We start from the raw sequence: 25,066 nt of genomic DNA, 5'->3' as shown, positions 1-25,066 counted from the left end.
TGTGTGTGTGTGTGTGTGTGTGTGTGTGTGTGTGTGTGTGTGTGTATATATATATATATATATATATATATATATATATATATATATATATATATATATATATATATATATATATATATATATATATATATATATATATATATATATATATATATATACACACACACATACATACATACATACATACATACAGACACACACGTGTATATACATACATACATAATATTATTACTATTTCAGGTACTTATATAGCGCTGTCAATTTACGCAGTGCTTTACATATACATTACACATTCACATCAGTCCGTGCCCTAAAGGAGCTTACAATCTAAGGTATACATACATACACACACATATACATAGTGTACCCCATAGGGGGTAGGGGAATACCATGTCCTGTAGATTTTCAAGTGAACAGAAAAAATTTAATTCCCCTCATTGGGAAGCCTGGCCCTAGTCTGAGGGGTACAACGTTACATCTGTCCAATGTCGACGGAGTGTTTTGGGTACCTGAGAGATGGTTACACACTGCTGAAATAATTCACCTACCTACACTGCTACTACTTTTCAAAGTCTCCTCTTGGCATTGACTCTTCCTTTGGGAAGCCTTTTGAAAGGGGGTCGGTCAGAACCAGGTCAAGCGGAACAACTATCCTATTACTGCTCCTTGGCATCCAAAGAGGTCAGTAAGCATTCACTCTAAAGGTTTCCCAGCTAAGGTTCTAGCATTCTGACAGCTGGAGTTACAGCAGTATATGAGAAATTCCTCCTTCCACCATGCTGTCCTCAAAAAATGTGTACATCAGAATGACCTCTCAGTAATGTGCAAGCAAGAAGAATTTCTCCAACTGTACTAAAGCTATAAAAAGGTGCACAAAGCTCAATGCTGATTTATTGCTGTGTGCGAGAGGCAGCATCATTCACCCATTTGTTCTGGTCTGAATCTTTGTGGAAAAAACCCTGATCTGCAAGAATTGGAGAGTGAACTATAAATTTGTCCAAAACTGCTGTATTTTTTTTTTTTTTTTTTTAAGCAGAAGCCCTAGAGAACAAAAAAATGGGTGTTGCATATTTTTATGTCACAGGATTCTTGCAGAGCGGTGTTTCAAATGCAATTTTTTTTTTTTTAGAAAAAAAAAAAAAATACCCTTTAATGAATTTTATTAAACAAAAATACATTAGAATACCCAATTTTTGGTAAAATATAAAGATGTGACATCTAGTAAATAGATACCAACCATGTCCTGCATTAAAATGGCACCCGCCTGTGGAAGAGCGCCAAATTACGGTACATAAAAATTTCCATAGGCAACCCTTAAAAGCCTTCTTAAGTAACCAGTTACACACACATAATTGCTCTCTCTCTGACGTTCGTGGCAATACTTCACACTGTTTACAGATGCGTGCGGGACCTACGTGCGCATTTGCTCGTGAACACCTGAGGAATGTCTATTTTTTTTTTTATGTATTTTTTTTTTGTATTTTTATATTTCTGTATTCTTTTACTTTTTTTTTTTTTTTTTTATATAAATCAACTTTGTGGCTATTACAAGGGATAAACAACATTCCTTGTAATAGCATGGTCCATGACAGGTCCTCTTTATGCAGAGATCTGGGGTCTATTAGACCTCAGATCTCTCCTCTGGGCTCCACTGCAGCTGATCACATACATATTGGTCTGATCAGCTGCTTTACTGGTGGTTAACAGCCAGGTAAACAAAGAAGAGAAACAGGAAGTAACAAAATCCTCATCACTTCCTGTTTCTGACCCCACAAAGTGGAAGAAACAACATCCATTCTTCTCACTGTGTGCCCAGAGCTGGATGCCGCCGTTCGCATCCTTACCCGGTAAAGGCAGCAGTGGCAGGAGGGGAGTGGGACCCCCTTCTGCCTCCTGTAAAAGTAATCCAGAGGCTTGTTAGCCACTCGGATTACTTTTATTTTGTACAGAATCTCTGACCCTAAAGAATAATAATAGCTTGATCATTGCTGCAGCGATGAACAAGATATCACCCTTCCAGTCTGAAGACATTTATAAATTGTACCGCAGAGGGGAAGTGGTTAAAATAAGCATTTATCAAAGGCACTAATGGTTCAAGGAGTGGGTTACCCCCGTTTACCTGGAACCATCTGTAGCCATGGATCCAATGTAAGTGAAGATAAGCCACAAGGAATGAGGCCACTACATGTCTAGAGTAATTGCACATCCAGCCAGTGAGCCAGAGTTCTCTCATGGCAGCATCTACAAGAGGGTATCCAGTCATCCCTTTCTGCCAGGCTCGTAGATGGCTCCGATCACTGCTCCAGCGCTGACTCTGGAATAATAAAAAATGTTATCACCGAGAAATGTTAACTTCTGCAAAGCATATATTTTACACTCATCGATTGCACAGAATTTACCCCTCTACCCCCTTCGAGATGCTTGAGATGCATGGCTGATCCAGCTAATTTAACTCATATTTTCTGGACCTGTCCATTTATTCAGAGGTTCTGGGGTGACTTAACTCCTTTTAATTTTAAACCAACAACTTTTCTAGTACCATTACCTGTAGATATTTGTATTCTAGGCATGGTTAATTCTTTGGGACCCACAAGAGTGCTTAGGACACTGTTGGGTCTTGTTTTATTTTATGCAAGAAAAGCCATAATACTTAAATGGAAGTCTCCTTTAGCCCCTACATGAATTATTGGAAGTATCAGGTTAACTCTGCCATTCCACTTTATAGATTTACGTAGGAGTCTAGGGGTTGCCCGAAAAAAATTTCCAGGGTTTGGGATATTTAGCTCAATTTCTCTTCTACTAACGTCTCTCAGGAATCTAGCCCCTCAGCTTGAGTTTTAGTATGTCTAATGATGGTGTAGTTGGGGCTCCTTTTGGTAGTTCGGTTTTCCTCTAATACGGTAATGTAATACCTGCAGTTGGAGTGCAGAGGGTGTTAAGGGGGGTGTTGCCTCCTCCAAAAGTCTTATTTCTCCTGTTGATTCTCAGGTTGTTGTAATGTTTGGAGTGCCTCCCTAGGGTTTTTTTTATGTGGTTAAGTTGTAATTGTGAGCCAGGTTATGCCCAATTGGCTCTGTTTTATAACCTTTAAGCCTAAAATTCTAAAGAAAAAAAAAAAAAGTAGGTTCGGGCATCTTTGAGCAACAGATGGTTAATCTTTGGTGCAGGGATAGTGTTCAAGTAAAACTAAACTGTGAGATGCAGGGATGGAGTCTTGTAAAATAGTCACACATTACCTCCTATTCTGCTTTGTGTCACTGCTCCATCCACTGTCATCATACTCTCTGCCACGTATTTCTATTGATTATGGGTGCATTGCTTTGCAAGCTTCGTTGTAAAAATAAATAAATGCACATTTTTATAAAAATCATATAAAGATGAGCAATGATTAATAAATTGCATGTGATAAGTAAACGTGAACATGAAGTGTATAAATTGATGAATAATCAATTCATGAAAAAATAAAAATGAATAAAATAAATGATTAAAGGTGGTTTAATTGAAACTCCTTCACCTTGTGCTTAAAACAACGTGAATAAATATGGTACAAAAAACAGTGACTGAATAAAATAAAGTGCAAAAGTGCCCAGTCCAGTGACTACAATGTAGATGGATGCAAATCTTCAGTGTGCGTGACACCTTTAAGTGTTCAGGCCACTCACCTTACTGCTGTAAGGTTACAGCATAAGATAAAATTCCTCAGCTTGGGCTTCTCATAGGATATAATGTGTCCTCTCTAATCTTTGTCCTCTAACTGTGATATTCTCCGTGTAGTATATGTAAAAAATATTGTTGGGGGTCCATAGCGTAATCCTATTTGTAAAGTTATATTTTTATTAGGGCATCAGTGGAGTACTCACTTTTTAACAGAGTGTGCAATGCAATGTATCCACGAGCGCCGAGCTCGTTCTCACATCCCTTCCAGTATTCTGGTGCCCTACGTGTTACGTCACAGGACGTGACTTCTTCAGGGGATTTTACACTTTTATTCTTTCCAACGACACCCATTCAAATGACTGAAAAGGTGCCTTCTTTGGTGTGCTAAAAATCATGTGACTTTGGAGATGCTTTATTGTGAAACGAGCCTAAAAGAGGAACTGAGGGCTAGGATGTGGCAGGAGTACTCGACATGATGTGCAAGTCTACACTTATCTCCGAGTTTGCCATATTTATGCCATCATTTTAAAAGTTTCTTCCTCTGATGGCATCTTCCTTGCTCAGCCATGAAGGTACTAGTGATGATGCAACTCCTGTGAATGGACTTGCACTTTTCCAGCATTCAGCTCAAATTTTTGCCATCAGTAAAATGGCAAGAATGCACAATGTACTGTGCATGTGCAACTGGCAGTGTTCATTTAAAAACATTACTAATAAAAAGGGAAGAGTCAGAAAAAACATTTAAAGTCTCTTCTACCAAGGCAGAATCTCTGCCTGCCAATTATATGTTTACCTTCAGTTCTGCTTTAAAGCCCCTTCTGTGCAAGCACCTATTTTTGACTAAAGGTATTTATCTTCATAATATTTGCTGTAGACACACATGCATTGAGAGAGGTTAGGTACACATTCTGATAACACAAGGGCTCTATCAAAAATGTACCTTGTATGCAGGCCTGACAGGTTCCACATGCATGTCTGGAAAGAGGAGGAGCAACCAGTAAGACAGGTCCCGCCAGGCCAGCTTCCTTAGGAACTTCGGCACACTTTTTTTGGTAAAGTATGCTTCATGCAGCACTGTCCTCGGGCTAATTTGACCAAAGTGGAGATATGGAGAAATGTGGCTGGTATAAGGTTTATCTGCTCGCCCAGACTCCTTATCGTAGTGTTTTATACCTAGGAATAAGAAACCATTTATTTTATTGGATAGGAAAGCAACAGGTCACACAGTTAATCTACTGACATAATTTGTTGGTTATTTGGGGTAGCATATATTCCCATAAAAATGCACCCCTTAAGTTCGACCTATGACCTTTACCAGCCTCTTTAAAGGGATGGGGGAGTAAAAAATAACCTAGCTTGGATCTTTAGTTTACTGTCCCAAAGTTTTGCTGCTCATACATTGCAGAGCTGAGATTTTGATGCTGAAGAGGTAAGTACAACATTTTTGGGGTAACCCACCATTAAGAAGTAGATTGGTGTTATTGTAAGAGTTAGGATTAAAGGGTGTTTATGAGGGTTGGTGAGTGGGAGAAACAGAGCAAAGTCAATTAAAAAAAAGGTACAAAACTCAGCTCAGGACCTTGAGAACATAGGAAAATTATACAGACACATCCAGCCTTTTTTTAAAACTTCCCCAAAACAAATGTTCTGGGCAGTAGAGCATCAGAAAATGTACTTGCCATCTTCAAGAAAATTTCCTAAACACATATAAGCTCCATCTTCACTGAAGTCCCAGGATTTTTTGATAGTTGCAGCCCAGTCTATCTGTAAAAACACAAATAAGACAATATTAAAGTTTCACAGAGGTGTGAATGGTTACGTCGCATGAGAGAACGTCAAAACATTTTCTGCACTATTATTACTTCCTTTGAATAACGTATATAATGTAGCTGGAATCAAGTTAAAGTCAGACTATAGGCAACTTCAGTTTTATAATTTCACATGCCTTAATGTTTTTTTACCTCTGCCCTTAATGTGATTGTAAAGTCCCATTTAAAAAAAAAAAAAAAACTAGTTTAAAAAAAAAAAAACAACAAACATGTTATTCTTACCTGCTCTATGCAGTTGGTTTTGCACAAAGCAGCCCCGATCCTCGACTTCCCGGGTCCCTCTTCGGTGCTCCTGGCCCCTCCATCTGACTGACTTTGACAATCGTGCCACGCTGCTGTCTCAGCCAATCAGGAGAGGTGTCCAGGGCAGCTGAGACATTCCTGCAACATTGCAGGATAGATATAGGCTCAGGTAAGCATTAGGGGGGCTGCTGCACACAGAAGGTTTTTTTTATCCTAATGCAAAGAATGCATTAAATAAAAAAAACTTCTGGCTTTATAATCCATTTAATTATAATCCTTTTAACTTTGAAATAAACTCTTCTAAACATTTGGAGAAATTAGAGAGGTTGTAAAGCTAGAAGGTTTTTTATCTTAATGCATTCCATGCATTAACATAAAAAGCCTTCTGTATGTAGCAGCCCATCTTAGCCCCCCTAATACTTACCTTGGCCCCTCTCTATCCAGCGATGTCCATGAGTGCCTTAGCTGCCTGGTACTCTCTCTTCTGATTGCCTGAGACACAGCAGCGGTTCCATTGGCTCCCGCTGCTGTCAATGAAACTCAGTTAGCCAATCAGGAGAGAGAGAGGGCAGGCCAAATGGCAGCTCCATGTCTGAATGAATACAGGGAGCTACAACTCTGCTCAGGTGCCCCCATAGCAAGCTGCTTGCTGTGGGGGCACTCAACAGGAGAGAGGGGGCCAGGGGAGCCGAAGAAGGACCAGAGAAAAGGAGGCTCTGGGCTGCCCTGTGCAAAACCACTACACAGGAAAAGAGAGAGAGAGCGCGAGAGAGAGCAAACTGTGAGCTGACAGCTCACATCAGGTACAGTAAGGTTTTATCGGTCAGGAATCTGTGGCAGTTTTTTTATATCGAAATCTGCCACATTAATTTTGCCCCAGTAAAAACTAATAAGATCTCATCTGGAATATGAATTTCAGTTTTGGGCAACAGTTCTCAAAAAGGATATCGGGGAACTGGAGAAAGTGTACAGAAGGGCAACCAAACTGATAAGAGGCATGGAGGAGCTCAGCTATGAGGAAAGATTAGAGGAACTGAATGTATTCTCTCTTGACAAGAGGAGATTAAGGGGGGGTATGATCAACATGTATATGTATAACATGTATATAGTGAACTTGGTGTTGAGTTATTCACTTTAAGGTCATCACAGAGGACAAGGGGGCACTCTTTACGTCTGAAGGAAAAGAGATTTTGCCTCCAAAATACACAAAGGTTTTTTTCACAGTAAGAGCTGTGAAAATGTGGAATAGACTCCCTCCAGAGGTGATTCTGGCCAGCTCAGTAGATCGCTTTAAAAAAGGCCTGGATTCTTTCCTAGGTGCACATAATATACCTGGATACCAATATTTATAGGTAAAGGTGATGCAAGGAATATCAGATTGTCTTTCGGGGGATCAGGAAGGAATTTTTCCCCCAGTTGGATCATGCTTTGCTGGAGTTTTTCGCCTTCCTCTGGATCAACTGTGGGTATAGGATTGTGTATAGGTATGGTTGTGTTTTCCTTTTATTTTTTATTGGTTGAGCTAGATGGACTTGTGTCTTTTTTCAATCTGACTAACTATGTAACTATGTAAGGGCTCTTTCACACGGGCGTTCCTTTTTTTTTGCCCGATCAGGTCCTTTTTTTTTTTTTTTGTAACGGACACGGATGACACTTGTGTCATCCGGTCTGTATGTCCGTTTTTCATCCCATCCGTTTGCGGATGAAAAACTGACATAATGCATGTCTATGTAAATACGGATGCCTGCGGATGACACCACTGACATCCGTTTTTGCTTCAGTTCCGTTTTTTGAAAGGAAGAAAAAATAGGGTTCTCCTCCGTTCAAAAAAACTGAACTGAACTGAACTGAACTGACAAAAAACGGATGTCAGAGGATGATCATCCGATGACATCCGTATTTACATAGAGATACATTATGTCAGTTTTTCATCCGCAAACGGATGGGATGAAAAACGGACATACGGAACGCCCGTGTGAAAGAGCCCTGACATTCCCTCTATTAATTACAGGCAGACCTGCACTAGTTTCTATTTCACTCTGATACAGAAAATAACTTGGGTGGCGCAGACACACCTGAAACAGGTCTATCTGCTTAGTTAATCTAGTGCACGCCACACCTGACACTATCCTACACCATTATAATGGCGCAGGAAATTTAGGTAATTCCCTGGATTATATTTAGCTGGCTGTGGGCTCATCAGGAGCGGTGCTTTGTAGATGTTAAAACACAGGGGGTACTGAGCACAACATCTAAGCTGGTGCCTTTCACAGACACCTCTCCAATGCATCTGGAAGTCAGAAGTACAGCTCTCAGTGTACCTTAGCCCCGGTTCACACTTATGCGATGCGGGAAGGCTGCGAATCCGCAGCCTGTACCCGCATCGCACACGCACCCCCGGCACTTCACACTGCCATATGCGATACGCTGGGGGTGTCAATGTAATCTTAACGACACCCCCAGTTTGATCGCATATCGCAGTGCGATCGTGCAGTTCGCACAGGATCAGATCGCACAAGTGTGAACCACTGTGCGATCCGATCCTGATTCGGCTGAAAAAAAGGGTCCCTGTGCGTGTTTGGTGCGGCTGCGGTGCAAATTTAGCCATACAAACTGTATGGCTAAACTCGCACCGCACAGCCGATCGCATGTAATGTTGGAGCAGTGCGCTCCGACATTACATGCGAACCCCGCACACACACAAGTGTGAACCGGGGCTTAAAGAGGAACTAAACCCTGCACAAAAAAAAAAATTAGAAAAAAAAGCCTGTAAGACAAAGGCATAATGAGCTAGTATGCATCACATACTAGCTCATTATGAAATACTTACCTTAGAACGAAGCCCCCGCAGTGCCGCCCACTCAGCGACAGAACGGCCAACATGTTTGGCCATCCTGCTTCCTGGTTCGCGTCTTCCGGTCAATCTGATTGGCCGGAGGCGCGATTACATCACTCCCGCGCACAGGAGCCACCGTTCATGGCACAGGAATCTGAAGGAACGGCACGAATTACGTAATCGGCTGCATTAAAAGTAAAATAAAAAACGCTGCAAGTTTAGGAGATATTTACAGTACCTATAGGTAAGACCTATTAAAGGCTTACCTATAGGTACAACTTCCAAGAGAGGGTTTACAACCTCTTTAAGGGCAGTTGCATACACTGTTCAGAAGAAAAAAATAAGAATGTATTTCTAAATATAACCATCAAGGTGCCCATGTATAAAACTATATATAATATCTGCTAACTCACCACAGTGCCATCCTTCCTTCGAGGCATTTTTGCCAAATCCAGTCTGTCCAGCTCCAGTGAGTCAGGCCAGCATGATGGGAGAGGAAGGCTTGTGGGAGCCTCTAGGGGGTCTCCTATTGGAGAAGGAGAATTCCTTTCACAGCAGCTCATGAAATGACTCACAGAGCCAATACCTAGAAAATAAGAAAAACAACGTTTAGCTTATGAGAGATAATAATAAAAAAAAAAAAGGAACATCGCTATGACCTAAAAAGGCAACAGTGAAAGTACATGTCCCCAAGATAAAGCTTCATCCCTCCTGACACCAAGAACCAACCCCTTGTATTTCACCTGTCAAGTGCCAGGGTCCCTACTGCCAAATTAGACACGGTCATTTGACTGTTGAATGACAGGAGGCGGAGTCTAATCAAAGCTCCGTGTGCAGCCTGGCCCTAGGATCCAAAGGGCCCCGCAGAGACACAGGGATTGAGCTGAAGAATAACACGGAACTTCTGGCCACCACCGAGTGCTGCAACTTTTCAGGCCAGGTCACAACTATGGAAAGCAGGATTCCGGTGCTCTACTGGTGAAGCAATTCTACAAATTTGAAGTTATATAGAGTATTTTCTTATACACCCTTTCTTCACACTACCTTGTGCCTTCACGTTAAAAGATTTCCATTTTGGTGACACCAAACCATTTTTTTATATCGAGTTGCATAGAAAATTCTGAAGGTTGATATTAAGGCAAGTTATAAGTCATTTTACTGAAATTAAAACAATTTCTCTTAAAAGTTTTGTAAGAACACATAAGATAACAGAGAATGGGGTTGTTCATTTGCTTGGAGTTTTCCTTTATCGCCCAACTGACCTTTAGTTTTAAATCCACTAAATACAATCCAAGTCCAGGAAAACAAAAGATGTTGAAAGTTTTACACTTGAGTTTATTTCCTACCCAGCAACAGCCAAAGTAGCAAAGCCTGTTCCTTGCCAACATGCTGCTCCCTATGTGGAAGCAGTGGGCTCTCTAACAGAGATCAGAAGCCCCCTGCAGAGTCAGAGCTAGAGCTCTCTGATCAGTAAAACTCATCTCCCTACTGACTGGAGAGCTCTGGCTCTGACCCAGCAGGGGATATGTCAGAACTCTGCAGAGAGACTACTGCTTCCATTTCTCTGGCACAGGACAGGTTTTTCTATTTGGGATGCAATAACTTTCTAAAAAAAAAGGCCCCTTTCACACTTGCCGCTCCGTTGGCGGACACCGTTTTTTGATCCGCCGATCCCCCGCTTAGCAGGCGGATGGCAGCTATGTCTGCGGAGACAGAGCTGTCAGGTCCCTGCTTTTCTCTATGGGGGAATCGGATGAGAATGGACCGCCTGTCCATTCTCATCCAATCCGATCCGCCAGACGGATGAAAAAAAGGGTTTCCATCCATCCGGATTTGAAGGACAGGATCGGATGTCCGCGGACATGTCTCCGCTGACATCCAATGCCCCATAGAGATGCATGTCAGTTTTTTCAGGCAGATCTGAATGGTCCGCAAGTGTGAAAGGGGCCTAAGGCTCCTTTCACACGGTCTGCCTCCGCCGGCGGACTCTGTGCTGCTCAGCGGGGATCGACAGCTCTGTCTCCGCTCTGTGTGCGGAGAGGGAGCTGTCAGATCCCCGCTGTCCTCTATGGGGGAATCGGATGAGAGCGGACCATTCTCATCCTATCCGATCCGCTGGACAGATGGAAAATAGGGTTTCCATCCGTCCGGATTTCACGGACAGGATCGGAATCGGATAGCAGCGGGTGTCAGCGGAGATGTCTCCGCTGACACCCGCTGCCCCGTAGGGATGCATGGAGCACCTGATCAGGTCCGCCTAAAAAACTGACAGACGGATCTGATCGGATCGTTTGTGTGAAAGGAGCCTTACTCTTCTGTTTTGATGCACCTGCAATGCATTTAGCTTGTGTAAAACTCAAGGTTCAGTTGGGCTTTAAAATACATGTGAAGCCAAACTTTCTTTTTTCTTTTTTTAGTTTGGGATGGAGTAGGAAAAGGTTAGAAGGTTTTATTGGGGCCTGTGCCTTCACCAGGGAAATGCATTCCCTCTACTTGTCCTGGTAACCATTGCCATCACAACAGGAATAGAGGGGAAAATCAATGAAGTTGCTTGATCTGTTGATAGCACTGGATTTCCCTCACTTTGGAGAGATTTCCTCTCACTTCCTGTTATATCTCACAGGAAGTGAAGCGAAATCTCCCCAATGAGACACAGATGGAAAAAAGTAACCTTAAAAGGGTTTTAGCACTTGCCTAGTCTAATTTAAACTACATTTTATATATATATATATTATATATAAATCCTTTTACTGCCACTAAATAAATAGGGGGGAGCGATACATGCTAAATCGCTGGGCGTTTCAGCATCCAGAAGTGTCTGTACGCTTCACAAGTCAACTTAACTTTCTAATAAAAGCGTTCAGACAGTTGTATAGTCACCCAATCGCTTTCACGGACAATAGGTGACAACATTATATCACATAGGGGACTTTTGTTTCCCAGTCTATGTGATAGAAATTTTTGAAAAGATAAAAGAAAAAAAAAATACCCAAGAAATTAAACCCCCCCCCCCCAAAAAAAATATTTTGAGCCTGCCCTTCCCCCCCATGTACAAACAAACAAAAGCACACACATTGAGGGAACCTACATATGAAAACATTGTTACATATTGTCACACACACACGCAATAATTTTTGTTAACTCTGTAGTGATGACCTGTTGGGGCCCCGGTGTCATGTGACTTGTTAGTGTTACAAGGTTTCAGGTGTGAATGGGGAGCAGGTGTGTTAAATTTGGTGTTATCATTCTTACTCTCTCATACTGGTCACTGGAAGTTCAACACCTCATGGCAAAGAACTCTCTGAGGATCTAAAAAAATAAATTGTTGCTCTACAAAAGATGCCCTAGGCTATAAGAAGATTGCCAAGACCCTAAAACTGAGCTGCAGCACTGTGGTCAAGACCATACAGTAGTTTAACAAGCTAGGTTCCACTCAGAACAGGCCTCGCCATGGTCAACCAAAGGAGTTGAGTGCACATGCTCAGCATCATATTTAGAGGTTGTCTTTGGGAAATAGATGTATGAATGCTGCCGGCATTGCTGCAGAGGTTGAAGGGGTGTGGGGGGGGGGGGGGTCAGCCTGTCAGTGCTCAGACCATACGCTGCACACTGCATCAAATTAGCCTGCATGGCTATCATCCCAGAAGGAAGCTTCTTCTAAAGATGATGCACAAGAAAGCCCGCAAACAGTTTGCGGAAGACAAGCAGACTAAGGACATGGATTACCGGAACCATGTACTGTGTTCTGATGAGACCAAGATAAACTTATTTGGTTCAGATGGTGTCAAGCGTGTGTGGTGGCAACAAGGTGAGAAGTACAAAGACAAGTGTGTCTTGCTGAATGAGTGCTGCTGGCACTGGGGAGCTACAGTTCATTCAGGGAACCATGAATGCCAACATGTACTGTGACATACTGAAGCAGAGTATGATCCTCTCCCTTCGGAGACTGGGCCGCAGGGCAGTCGTCCAACATGATAACGACCCCAAACACACCTCCAAGACGCCACTGCCTTGCTAAAGAAGCTGAGGGTAAAGGTGATGGACTGGCCAAGCATGTCTCCAGACCTAAACCCTATTGAGCATCTGTGGGGCATCCTTAAATGGAAGGTGGAGGAGCGCAAGGTCTCCAACATCCACCAGATCCGCTATGTCTTCATGGAGGAGTGGAAGAGGACTCCAGTGGCAACCTGTGAAGCTCTGGTGAAATCCATGCCAAAGAGGGTTAAGGCAGTGCTGGAAAATAATGGTGGCCACGCAAAATATTGACACTTTGAGCCCAATTTGGACATTTTAACTTAGGGGTGTACTCACTTTTGTTGCCAGCGGTTTAGACATTAATTGCTGTGTGTTGAGTTATTTTGAGGGGACAGCAAATTTACACTGTTATACAAGCTGTACACTCACTACTTTATATTGTAGCAAAGTGTCATTTCTTCAGTGTTGTCACATGACTTTAGCACATTTTTTACTGAAAAACACGTGTGCTTGATATACGGCTGCACAAATTATTGTACGACATAAAAAAATGACAACTATTGTATTCTCCAGGGTCTCTGCTTTCATAAAATATATAGGGGGAGATTTACTACAACTGGAGCATGCAATCTCTGGTGTAGTTGTACATAGAAACCAATCAGCTTCCAGGTTTTATTGTCAAAACTTAATTGAACAAGCTGAAGTTAGAAGCGGATTGGCTACCATGCACAGCTTCACCAAAATCTGAGTGGTTCAAGTGGTTGTAAAGCCTAAACATTTTTTACCCTAATGCATTCCTTGCATTAGGGTAAAATATGTTTAGGTGTCAGCATCCCCCCACACCCCCCTTTTTACTTACCTGAGACCTCATTCGATCCAGCGCCCTGCACGTCTGCAGCTCTTCTCTCCCCTCACTTCTGGGTCATGCTGGATTTGCTGGGGCACCGGGAGCCATTGAATCCCAGTGCTGTCAATCAAAGTCAGTGAGGAAGGAGCGGGGGCGGGGTCTGAGTCCCGCTGTCTGTGTCAATGGATGCAGTAGCCGAGCTCGGGTGCGAGCACGCATAAATACCCCAATGGGAAGCCACTGGACAGAGGGGAGGAGCCAGTAGCACCAGCGGGGGAAGGAGAGAGAGAGAGAGGTTTGTTTTTTTTAACCTTTATAATCGCTTTCAGTAAATCTCCCCCAATGTTTTGGGGGCCTAAAATTATTTTTTTGTTAAAAAAAAAACCCCACAAAAACATCTTTGGCTGCAAAGGGGTTAAAGGTATCACAGTTTTGATCCATTTATTACTTTTTTTTAATGCTTTATGTTTTGACACTCTGTCAAGTTTTACATATTCATTATTAATCATCGTGACATGGAGCAATCCTAATTAATTGGGGTAATTCTGCCTTCTACTTAAGAAAGTACAACATAATTCTCTTCTGTAGGATTTCTTTCTATTCTAGGTAAGAGAGGGGTATGTTTGTGTGGGGGTGGGTAAGGCGGAGGAGGAGAACGCAGGGGTTAGTCACAGTTCTTTGAACAATAAAAGAAAGTGGGCTCTGTGATTCCCAGCAGGCGCTGTCATTTTTACTTTTCTAGAGAGTTTTCCTTTTTTATTATACCATAGGCTGACTGGTACCATAGCGATGAATGATCTGGATTCAACGCAATGCTTAGAATGTAACGGCGCGCTTCACACTATGACATCAGAATAGTAAGCATAAAGCAATGAGCCAGAAGAAGAAATCACTTACTAGGATTTTTTTTAACAATTTGAGTCCTGGCGCTGTTGAAACCGGGCCACAGCGGCTCCTGCGGTCCACCAACCATGCAAAATATATATATATATTAGAAGTGACTCACTTTACCCCTGGAGGGTATATGTCAGGGGTAGGGAACCTATGGCTCGCGAGCCAGATGTGGCTCTTTTGATGGCTGCATCTGGCTCGCAGACAAATCTTTAACAGAGGGGGCGTGTCCGGACGTGAGCCGCGCTGGACGTATAGTCCCAGAGCTCCGCCGCGTCTACCACTCAATCCAGTGCCATCTGCGTAGCGGTGCCCGGTGCCAAGGAGATTTCTGCACCCATCGACGGTACACTTTGTGGGCTACCCACGGCTACCCTCAGTTCGTCTCTAGGTGACCGGATTGCCGCGATACGGACCCCGCGGCCTACTCGCAGTACCGCCGCCGGCTTGTGTGCTGTGCTTCTGAGGCCCTTGGCAATCACGGCCCGGTAAGGAGACCTGCCATCCGCTCCCTGTGCCCCGACAGACACAATCTCCTTCCCCTCTGACACCCAGGGACCCGCAGGAGCTGCCTCTCACATCCACCTCTGAGGCCTTCAGCTGCCGGCCGCCATTTTCTTAGGGCCTATACTCACCTCCATCACTCGCAGGCCTGCAGGCGCTTCACCACTCTGGCCTCATTGTATACCTGCCTGCTCTGCTCTCTTCCGATCGGACTCCAGGCACTTTCACACGACTCCATCTACTCAATGTATAGCTGCGGCCCATGAATATTAAATATTAAATAAAAGGTTCCCGACCCCTGAAATATGTAGTGTATGGCTCTCACGGAATTACATTTGAAAATATGTGGTGTTCATGGCTCTCAGCCAAAAAGGTTCCCGACCCCTGGTATATGGTATAGATGTGAAGGTCACACTTAGCGGTATTCCCATTCCTGGCTGTATTGGCTTGCTGGCGTTTATAAACCTGGCGGATTATTGGAGAAGTTTTATTTTTCTCCTGTCCTATGATATCCGGGCCCCTGGTAGGGCGTACCCCCTCCCACCTGTGAGCATGTTTAAAATCGTGGGAACTTATTTCTCTATTAGGACAGGCTTCTTCCCCTCTCCCCCATCTTCAATACAGTGGGTTTTAAGGCGATATCACCTCTTACCACATCCCGCAGGCTTTGGTTTGATCCTTATAGACAGATATCATGATACTTTGCAAATCTTTGTGATATACACACACTGGTTGGATCCTGAAGAAGCGATGTTAGCGAAACGCGTTGATCCATCAGCAGACTATATTGTATATACTCAGATTTTTTGATTTGCTATGCAGATGTATCATTAATCCTTGCTGCATGTGTTTTAGTAAACTGTTTGTACAAATAAAATGTTGAAATGTTATATGGAATATGGATATATATCTTTTTAATATATTTTTGGCACATTCAAATCCCAATTGTCCAGGTTTGGTAAACATTTTCCCTATATCTCCCTTTCGCTTCTCATTACCACACCTGGGCTTCACCTACTCTCCCACTATATATATTAGAAGGGATTTACAAGTAGACAGCTGCATGGGAGATATGGATCAGACAGTATTTTTCTTTATCCTTACCTCGTAGTCCAACACCCTCTGTACTGACTGAGTATGGTTCATATAGGCAGTATGAGTGGAATTTTGTAAACGTCACTCTGTGTTTCTTCAATATGTTTGATATAAGATCATCTCTGTGTTTTAACCAAGGCTCATACACGGCATTCACTAGGACGGTGCCTGCCCCCGTCTCCTGCACAAGGCGTACAAGTTCCTCAGCACAAGAATCGGTCACTCGGAAGACTATGTGGCTGCCATAGCTCTGTGCCAGAGCCAGGTTGAGGTTGAACAAAGCATGGTGAAGCCAGTACTTGCTCGCACCACCAGTGGCCAATGTGAAGTTCTGACCCGTCTCCTCACTCAAACTCCACAGGAAGACAGGGATGATGGGAGCTCCCAGCTCCAAGGCAGCAATTAAAGCTGGATTATCATGGAGTCGGAGGTCTCTCCTAAACCAAACTACCACTGGTTTCACCAATACCAAATTTGCTGGAACCGATGAGTTTTTCTTTCTTCGGCCCCTTCTGCTCCTTTTCACCTTATCTGCCTTGGTGATCGGGGACTCGATTTTGAAGACATCCGTCCCATGACAGTTCAGAACGCAATCCTCAGGTTCTGGTTGGCCGGTATACAAGCTGTCCAAGTGGTCTGCAGTCCAAAGTTTTGAAAGATTTTTGGAGAGCGCTGCAGTGGTGAAGTCATCGTGGGCTTTTTTGCATTTGGCATTAGTTGAGGGTTTTTGGTTTCCATCGCTGTTTAGGACAGGCGATTTTTTAGCAACTTCTGCAAATGAGATCCCAGAATTGGGGAGAGGCTTTAGAATTGGGCAGCCAGGGCCAGCAGAAGACTGGGCTTCCTCAAGAGATAATGCTATGGCGATCTCCAGCTCTTCCTCATGGGTCAGCGATCCAGAAGGCCTCTAGGGGGAATAAGAAAAGATTCATTAAAGCAGAACTCCAACCAACCAAACAAGATAATAATGAGTAGCCATCTTAAAACAAAAACATTTTTTTACTGTAAAATCCACCTAACCTCCGGAAAGTTTACCCCCCTTCATGACCAGGCCATTGTTTGCGATAAGACACTGCGTTACTTTAACTGGCAATTGCGCAGTCATGCGATGCTTGTACCCAAAAAAATTTATGTTTTTTTTTTTTTTTTTACACAAATAGAGCTTTCTTTTAGTGGTATTTGACCACCTCTGCGGTTTTTATTTTTTTATAATGGGCCCTAACCATATGAATGGGGGGCAACATTATGGGGTGAGTTGCCAGCTAATAGAAGTGGAATCACGGAGGTGGTGGATTTTGCGGTGACCTAATTTTCAGCACGGGACTCTTAATATCTGATCACTAGTCACCATCTTTTTTTTTTTTTTTTTAATTCTTTTATTAAAGGAAAAATCAAGGCATGTAACAAATCCCACAAATAGATATAATGAGAAATAACGAGAGAAAATGCACTGAAGATCAAACAGTCCAGTAATAGGAAACTATTGCTGGACTGCTATCAGTCATTCAAGGGACTGCATCCTAAAGATGGATAACATATAATAACTCAATGCAAATAAGTAAGTAAACCCTTGAGAGCTCACCCCAGAGAAAGGTATACTACAAGATAGGGAACACTGGGTATGAGGACCACTCTTAGGCAATTCCCTGCACCCACCGGCATCTATCACATGGCCCGGTTACAGGTGCGTGGGGGGGGAACACCCAGACAGTCACGAGCCATCTTGGCGGTCACTGAGGGGACCAGTATGTGTAATCTCTTCATGAAAAAGGAGCAAACTGAGAAATAGAGAGATATGCCCAGGAGATAAGGCAAGAAGTGAGCGATAAAGCAAAGAGGGAAAGTCCAATCCGCTATATCCAGAGATAGGGCAGATCAGAGTCAGTGGAGAGAAAGGGAAAGAGGAAATACAGAAAAGAGGGGGAGTGGAGGGGTACCTGGAAGGGGGGGGGGGAGACAGCCCGGCGTCACCTCCACCATCAGACTAATAGATCACGATATTCCGCAGTGAATGTGAATTCATGCCAGTAGTACCAGCGCTTCAGAAATTTTTCTCTAACACCGTGCTCCGTCGCCACCAGGTCTTCCATTTCATTGATGCATTTCACCTTACGGAGCCACATAGCTACCGTGGGGGGCTGAGTCTGTTTCCAAAGAGGGGGGATGCAACTCTTTGCCGCCGTAAACAGGAGTGGCAGGATTGATTTCCTATAAGACGCTCTCGGAAACTCATGATGATGAAGAAGGAAGAGGGCCGGGTCCATCGTAAGAGTATGATCCGTGAATTTTTGAGCGATGCGAAGCACCGATGACCAGAAGGGTCGCAGTCGAGCGCAGGACCAAAAGACGTGTAGATATGACCCCACTTCCTCACCGCATCACCAGTCACCATCTTTTTGATTACAGTAGATTGGACTTTTTGTTTTTGTGCACTTTTTGCTCATGTGTACATTTTTTGAGCAATCTCTGTTTATTTATGGTCACTTCTTAATTATTTATTTATTAGTCATCTATTGATTAATTTTTTTTTATGGGTGCACGCGTGGCTAGTTGAAATATATTTTCACTTTATGCAATATAAACAGAAAACTACCGACAAAATTGGGAAAAAAAAAAAAAAAATAATAATTTTTTCTTTCTGCTATAAAACATATTCAATAAAAAAAAGTAAAAAAATGCTAAAAAAAAAATCAAATTTCTTCATCAATTTAGAACAATATGTATTCTGTCACATATTTTTTGGTAAAAAAACAAAATCCCAATAAGCGTATATTGATTGATTTGCACAAAAGTGATAGCATCTACAAACTATGGGATATTTTTTATGGAATTTTTATTTATTTACTAGTAATGACGACAATCAGCAATGTATAGCGGTACTGCAACATTGCGGCGGACAAATTGGACACCCGACTGACACTTTTTTTGGGGAGCAGTGACATTATTACAGTGATCAGTGCTAAAAAATATGCATGGCCACTGTATTAATGAAGGGGTTAACATCAGGGGGGGATCAAAGGGTTAAATGTGTACCTAGGTGGTGATTCAGTGTAGTGGGGGGAGGTGCTTTTAGTAGTGGAAGACATGGATCGGTGTTTCTGCACCACAGGAACACAGGATCCATACCTTCTGTACTGACACAATGACAATCAGCTTTGTGTACATAGACAGACTGTCATTCTGCCTGTGTACTGAAATGTAAAATCACTGCAGGAGGGAGCCCCCGGTGGCACGCACTCGCGCCCGATACTCGGACGTGCAGGATCACGTAAATATACATGATCCTGCGCAGTGCGGCCGCCGTGTAACAGTAACTTTGCTATGGGGCACTCAGCAAGTGGATATTCAGTTTTAGGCTTCGTTTCCACTAGTGCGACTTCAGACACAGTCCCATGACAAGTCACAGCCCATTGGTTCCAATGGCACCCGTTCCCATCTATGCGACTTAAAGTTGCGGCGACTTTAAAAAGGTGCCTGCACTACTTTGATGCGACTTTGAGTCAGAGTGTGTCAAGTCAGATCAAAATTGCACTGCAAATCGCACAACTGTGGCGTTGCACTAGAGCAGGGGTGTCCAAACTATGGCCCTCCAGCTGTTCAGGAACTACAATTCCCATCATGCCTAGTTATGTCTGTGAATGTCCGAGATTTACAATGCCTCATGGGACGTGTGGTTCCGCAACAGCTGGAGGGCCGTAGTATGGACACCCCTGCACTAGAGGAAACGTAGCCTTAATTCAGAGATTTCTCCTGCAGTATTTTGTTCTGCCACTAGATGTCCTCAGGCAATCTGTTTTAGAACCTTGGTGTCCATCTCTCCTACCCAACGCTTGTCACAACTCTTTGTTACCCATCAAGCATATAGAATGCCCCATAAAAAATTGTACAGATGTCCTCAGTCTGGTGGCCATCATCTCTGATCTCACTTCCTCTGAGCCCAAGTCCTCCTGGGTACCCCAGCCTGTGACTGGACAGTGAAAGGAGAAGCACCACAGCAATGAGCTCATCTCTCTGTCACGCTGATCTCTCCTCCTATCAGCATGCTTCTTGTCAGTACATAATATGACTGGCTCCTTGTGCTGCTTCTTCCACTCTCCCTCCAGCTCTGCTGTATAGGGACTGCAAAAGGCTGAGGTCAGCTCAAATTCACTTACATTGCGTACATTTAAAAATACTTTCACTGTTTTCATGATTACAGAGCAGCATTCATTTTGTTGGTTTATATCTGCCTGGAGTTCAGCTTTGGAATCTCTAGGAAAAAATACTGTGTATTGTATAGCTGAGGGAGGCCTATGGTCGGATTCGGTGCCTCTCAATGTGGTGCTGTCACTTTGCAGTCTTCTCTCATGTCTGAGTGTAATGGAACGCATGCGCCTTATAAGGGCTCTTTCACACCGATCCACCTGTCAGTTTTTTAGGCGGATCTGATCGGATGCCCCATTCAGCCCTATGGAGCAGCGGATATCAGCGGCGACATGTCCGCTGACACCCGCTGCCATCCGCATCCGATCCTGTCCGTGAAATCCGGACGGATGGAAACCCTATTTTCCATCCGTCCTGGGGATCGGCCTGGATGAGAGCGGACAGTCGGTCCGCTCTCATCCGATTCCCCATAGAGAGCAGCGGGGGCTGTGACACCTCCCTCTCTGCACTGCAAGCGGAGACGGAGCTGTCATCCTCCGGCTCAGCGGGGATCGGCGGATCGATCCCCGCTGAGCAGCACGGATCCGCCTACGGAGGCGGACTGTGTGAAAGAGCCCTAACTGTGAGCGAGCGTTCCATTACACTCAGACATGATCAGACCATAGGCCTACCTCAGCTATACCAATAGTCATCCAGACAAGGCTCTGAAGAAGAGAGTAACCTCGAAACGTGTCAGACGATGTGTCTACGAGCGATGTGTCTACGAGTGAATTTAAGTAGATGGACTTAAGCAGATGATGTTCTGTCTGAGCTATGATGGAAGCGTTGGTTTCTGAGTACATTTACCTCCGTTTTATACCATTTAATAAAACATGCTTTGAGGATAATAATACGCTAGGCCCACGCGCCTTCTTTGTTTCCTAGACTTACATTCATATCGGACCTCCCCAGTCTTTTGAGGACAGCGAGGGGCACATTATCCACATGCAGTAATGTAATGTCAGGATAGGAGTTCAGACTTACCGCATGAAGGTGATTGGCTCAACCCCTCCTAAGGTAATCCCTGACTACCTAGAACTCAGTCAGGTCAGCTCTGTGCAACACAGGAGAGTGGACAGAGCAACATTTTTGCAGAAAACCAAAGCACTTGTGAATGGGGCCTGAAAGCAGATTTGTGACATTTCCTCTGACTTCCTGTTGTGTCTCTGGAACAGGAAGTGAAGGGAAATGTCCCCAATGGTGCACAGAATGCAGAGTGATAAGGGTGTTTTCTCCTTCCATAGACATTGATCAGAGAGGGGGAGGGGGGTGACACTTCCATGTACAGGGGGAGGGGGGGGTGTCACACTTCCATGTACAGGGGGAGGGGGGGTGACACTTCCATGTACAGGGGGAGGGGGGGTGACACTTCCATGTACAGGGGGAGGGGGGGTGACACTTCCATGTACAGGGGGAGGGGTGTCACACTTCCATGTACAGGGGGAGGGGGGGGTGACACTTCCATGTACAGGGGGAGGGGGGGGTGACACTTCCATGTACAGGGGGAGGGGGGGGTGACACTTCCATGTACAGGGGGAGGGGGGGGGTGACACTTCCATGTACAGGGGGAGGGGGGGGGTGACACTTCCATGTACAGGGGGAGGGGGGGGGTGACACTTCCATGTACAGGGGGAGGGGGGGTGACACTTCCATGTACAGGGGGAGGGGGGGGGTGACACTTCCATGTACAGGGGGAGGGGGGGGTGACACTTCCATGTACAGGGGGAGGGGGGGTGACACTTCCATGTACAGGGGGAGGGGGGGGTGACACTTCCATGTACAGGGGGAGGGGGGGGTGACACTTCCATGTACAGGGGGAGGGGGGGGGGTGACACTTCCATGTACAGGGGGAGGGGGGGGTCACACTTCCATGTACAGGGGGAGGGGGGGTCACACTTCCATGTACAGGGGGAGGGGGGGTCACACTTCCATGTACAGGGGGAGGGGGGGTGTCACACTTCCATGTACAGGGGGAGGGGGGGTGTCACACTTCCATGTACAGGGGGAGGGGGGGGTGTCACACTTCCATGTACAGGGGGAGGGGGGGGGTCACACTTCCATGTACAGGGGGAGGGGGGGTGACACTTCCATGTACAGGGGGAGGGGGGGTGACACTTCCATGTACAGGGGGAGGGGGGGGTGACACTTCCATGTACAGGGGGAGGGGGGGTGACACTTCCATGTACAGGGGGAGGGGGGGGGTGACACTTCCATGTACAGGGGGAGGGGGGGGTGACACTTCCATGTACAGGGGGAGGGGGGGGGTGACACTTCCATGTACAGGGGGAGGGGGGGGGGGTGACACTTCCATGTACAGGTGTTGGGATGTGTGACACCGGTGACATTACCTGGTGGAAGTATTCCCGGTGTATATCCATCAGCTGTCCATACAGACCGGGCTGGGTGTGTGTAAGGCTGTGGATGAGGTGGGGGAGGTGTCGGTAGGTCCTGTGCTCCCCCAGGGTGGACATCACCAGACAGAAGAACTCCTCCGCCCCGATCTCCCCCTCCAGCAGCTGCCGCTTCATGCCGCTAATGTCAGGTAACGGAGGAAGGCCGGGGCTCTCCATTGTCCTCTATGGCCGCTCGTCTCTTCTTCCTCCACGTTATACAACCACCGAAAAAAGCTTTCATAACCACCCCGACCCCTGACCTTTCCCCTCCGAACCAAAACAAAGAACCGCGCATGCTCAGTGATAATTGCTAGCGTACGTCCACCATCTTTGTTAAGGGCGTCAGCTAAGTTGGGCAACCTGGCAAACTACAAATCCCCTGACCCTTTGCACATGGCAAGGCGATGTGTAATAATAGAAGCGGGTCAGAAGCTTTCTTATCTCCCTGCCTATATTATTCGGTGATATTAGCTGATCACCTAACCAGTTGAAGACCAGGCATTTTATGACACTTTTTGTTTACATGTAAAAATCAGTATTTTTTTTGCTAGAAAAGTATAACATCATGTTTTTTATTAACCACTTCTGGACCAGAAGATTTTTCCCCTGAATGACCAGGCCATATTTTGGGATACGGCACTGCGTTACTTTAACGGACAATTGCGCGGTCGTGCAAAGCTGTTACCCAAATAAAATTGATGTTCTTTTTTCCCACAAACAGAGCTTTCTTTTGGTGGTATTTGATCACCTGTGCGATTTTTATTTTTTGCGCTATAAACAAAAAAAAAAAAACAATATTTTTCACTTTCTGCTATATAACATTCCCCAAAAAAATTTAAAAATCAACATTTTTTTAACATTCTAGGCCAATTTGTTTTCTGCTACATATTTTTGGTAAAAAAAATTAGCAATAAGCGTATTTTGATTGGTTTGCACAAAAGTTATTGCGTGTACTATCTACGGGAAAGATTTATGTCAATTTTATTGTTTTTTTTTTTTACGAGTAATGGCAGCAATCTGCGACATTGCGGCGGACAGATTGGACCCCTGACTGACATTTTTGACACTTTTGGGGGCACCAGTGACTACAGTAATCAGTGCTAAAAATATGCATTACTGTAATAATGACGCTGGCAGGGAAGGGGTTAACAGTGTGGGTGATCCAGGGGTTAAATGTGTACCTAGGGGCTTGTTTCTAACTGTGGGGGGCGTGGCTTGTGAAATGGTCACAGAGACCTGTGTTCCTATATAGAAGAATCACAGGGGCTCTGTGATTCCAGGGAGAAGAACGGTCAGCTGTGTTTACAACAGCTGACCGTTCTTCTCTCTCAGCAGGGAACTATCGCGGGTGTCAGGTGGCAATTGGAGCCGCTGACCCGCGCATCGGCTTCCCCGCTGACGAGTGGGGGCGGGAGCGTGTCGGCGGCGGCGCGCGCTCGCCCCCTAGCTGCAGACGCACGAAGTAGACAAATGCAGATGAGCCGCTCAGATGAGGATCTATAATCAGGTGCAGGTCAGATCCGTAGTCTCCAGCAGTATCTTCAAACACAAAGTGATGTCCGCACACCAATGTAAGTGAACATTAGTGATGTCGCAAACATAAAATTCGCCGTTCGCGAACGGCGAACGCGAACATCGGCGAATGTTCGCGAACCGCCATAGACTTTAATAGGCAGGCGAATTTTAAAACCCACAGGGACTCTTTCTGGCCACAATAGTAATGGGAAAGTTGTTTCAAGGGGACAAACACCTGGACTGTGGCATGGCGGAGGGGGATCCATGGCAAAACTCCCATGGAAAATTACGTAGTTGACGCAGAGTTGGGTTTTATTCCATAAAGGGCATAAATCACCTAACATTCCTAAATTGTTTGGAATAATGTGCTTTAAAACATCCAGTGTGTGTATACGATCAGGTATGATGTTGTATCGATCAGGTAGTGTAAGGGTTACGCCCGCTTCACAGTGACAGACCAAACTCCCCGTTTAACGCACCGCAAACAACCGCAAACAGACCAGAACCGACCAAAATGGGACAGGAACTGGGCTTTAAGGGTTAGGGTTAGGGTTAGGTTTAGTGTTAGGGGCTAGGGTTAGGGTTACGGTGAGATACTTAGGGTTAGAGTTAGTAACCCTACCCCTACGCCTCTAACCCTAACCGTCTAACCCTAAGCACTAAAAATAACCCTAACCCTAACCCTAGCCCTAACCCTAATTCTAATTTTTTTTCTGGTTCTGGACATGCTACAGAGCTGAAACTTCACAGGTACACTTTTTAGACCCCCAGACACTGAATCACACAAAAAAAGTTCTTAAAAATTGTAATTTTTTGATAGAGAGCCAATTATTGGAAAAATTAAAAAAAATAAAATTAAAATTAAAAAAAAAAAAATCTTTAGATTTAGCGTCTGGGGGGTCTAAAAAGTGTACCTGTGAAGTTTCAGCTCTGTAGCATGTCCGGAACCAGAACAAAAATACGAATTAGGGTTAGGGCTAGGGTTAGGGCTAGGGTTAGGGTTAGGGTTAGGGTTATTTTTATGGCTAGGCTTAGAGGGTTAGGGTTAGGGTTAAGGTTAGAGGGTTAGGGTTATGGTTAGAGGGTTAGGGTTATGGTT

At 44.6% G+C, this 25,066-nt stretch overlaps 1 protein-coding gene across 1 annotated transcript in view; it reads right to left on the bottom strand.

The window, feature by feature from the left end:
• Positions 1 to 22,695, bottom strand: part of LOC309565259 (deoxyribodipyrimidine photo-lyase-like) — a 26,630-nt gene extending 3,935 nt beyond the window's left edge. The window contains exons 1-6 of the mRNA XM_082270142.1: positions 22,408 to 22,695; positions 15,887 to 16,784; positions 8,979 to 9,151; positions 5,337 to 5,421; positions 4,598 to 4,830; positions 2,120 to 2,314 (exon numbers count right to left, since the gene is read on the bottom strand). Coding sequence (XP_082126268.1) covers positions 2,120 to 2,314; positions 4,598 to 4,830; positions 5,337 to 5,421; positions 8,979 to 9,151; positions 15,887 to 16,784; positions 22,408 to 22,629 — 1,806 coding nt within the window. The 5' untranslated portion in view covers positions 22,630 to 22,695. The remainder of the gene's footprint in view (positions 1 to 2,119; positions 2,315 to 4,597; positions 4,831 to 5,336; positions 5,422 to 8,978; positions 9,152 to 15,886; positions 16,785 to 22,407) is intronic.
• Between the last annotated feature and the right edge of the window lie 2,371 nt (positions 22,696 to 25,066).

This window comes from Pelophylax lessonae, assembly GCF_965119305.1.
Source record: "Pelophylax lessonae genome assembly, chromosome: 10".
Classification (NCBI taxonomy): Eukaryota; Metazoa; Chordata; class Amphibia; order Anura; family Ranidae; genus Pelophylax; species Pelophylax lessonae.
The sequence above is the reverse complement of the archived record's forward strand: the minus strand, read 5'-3'. Positions and strand labels throughout refer to the sequence as shown.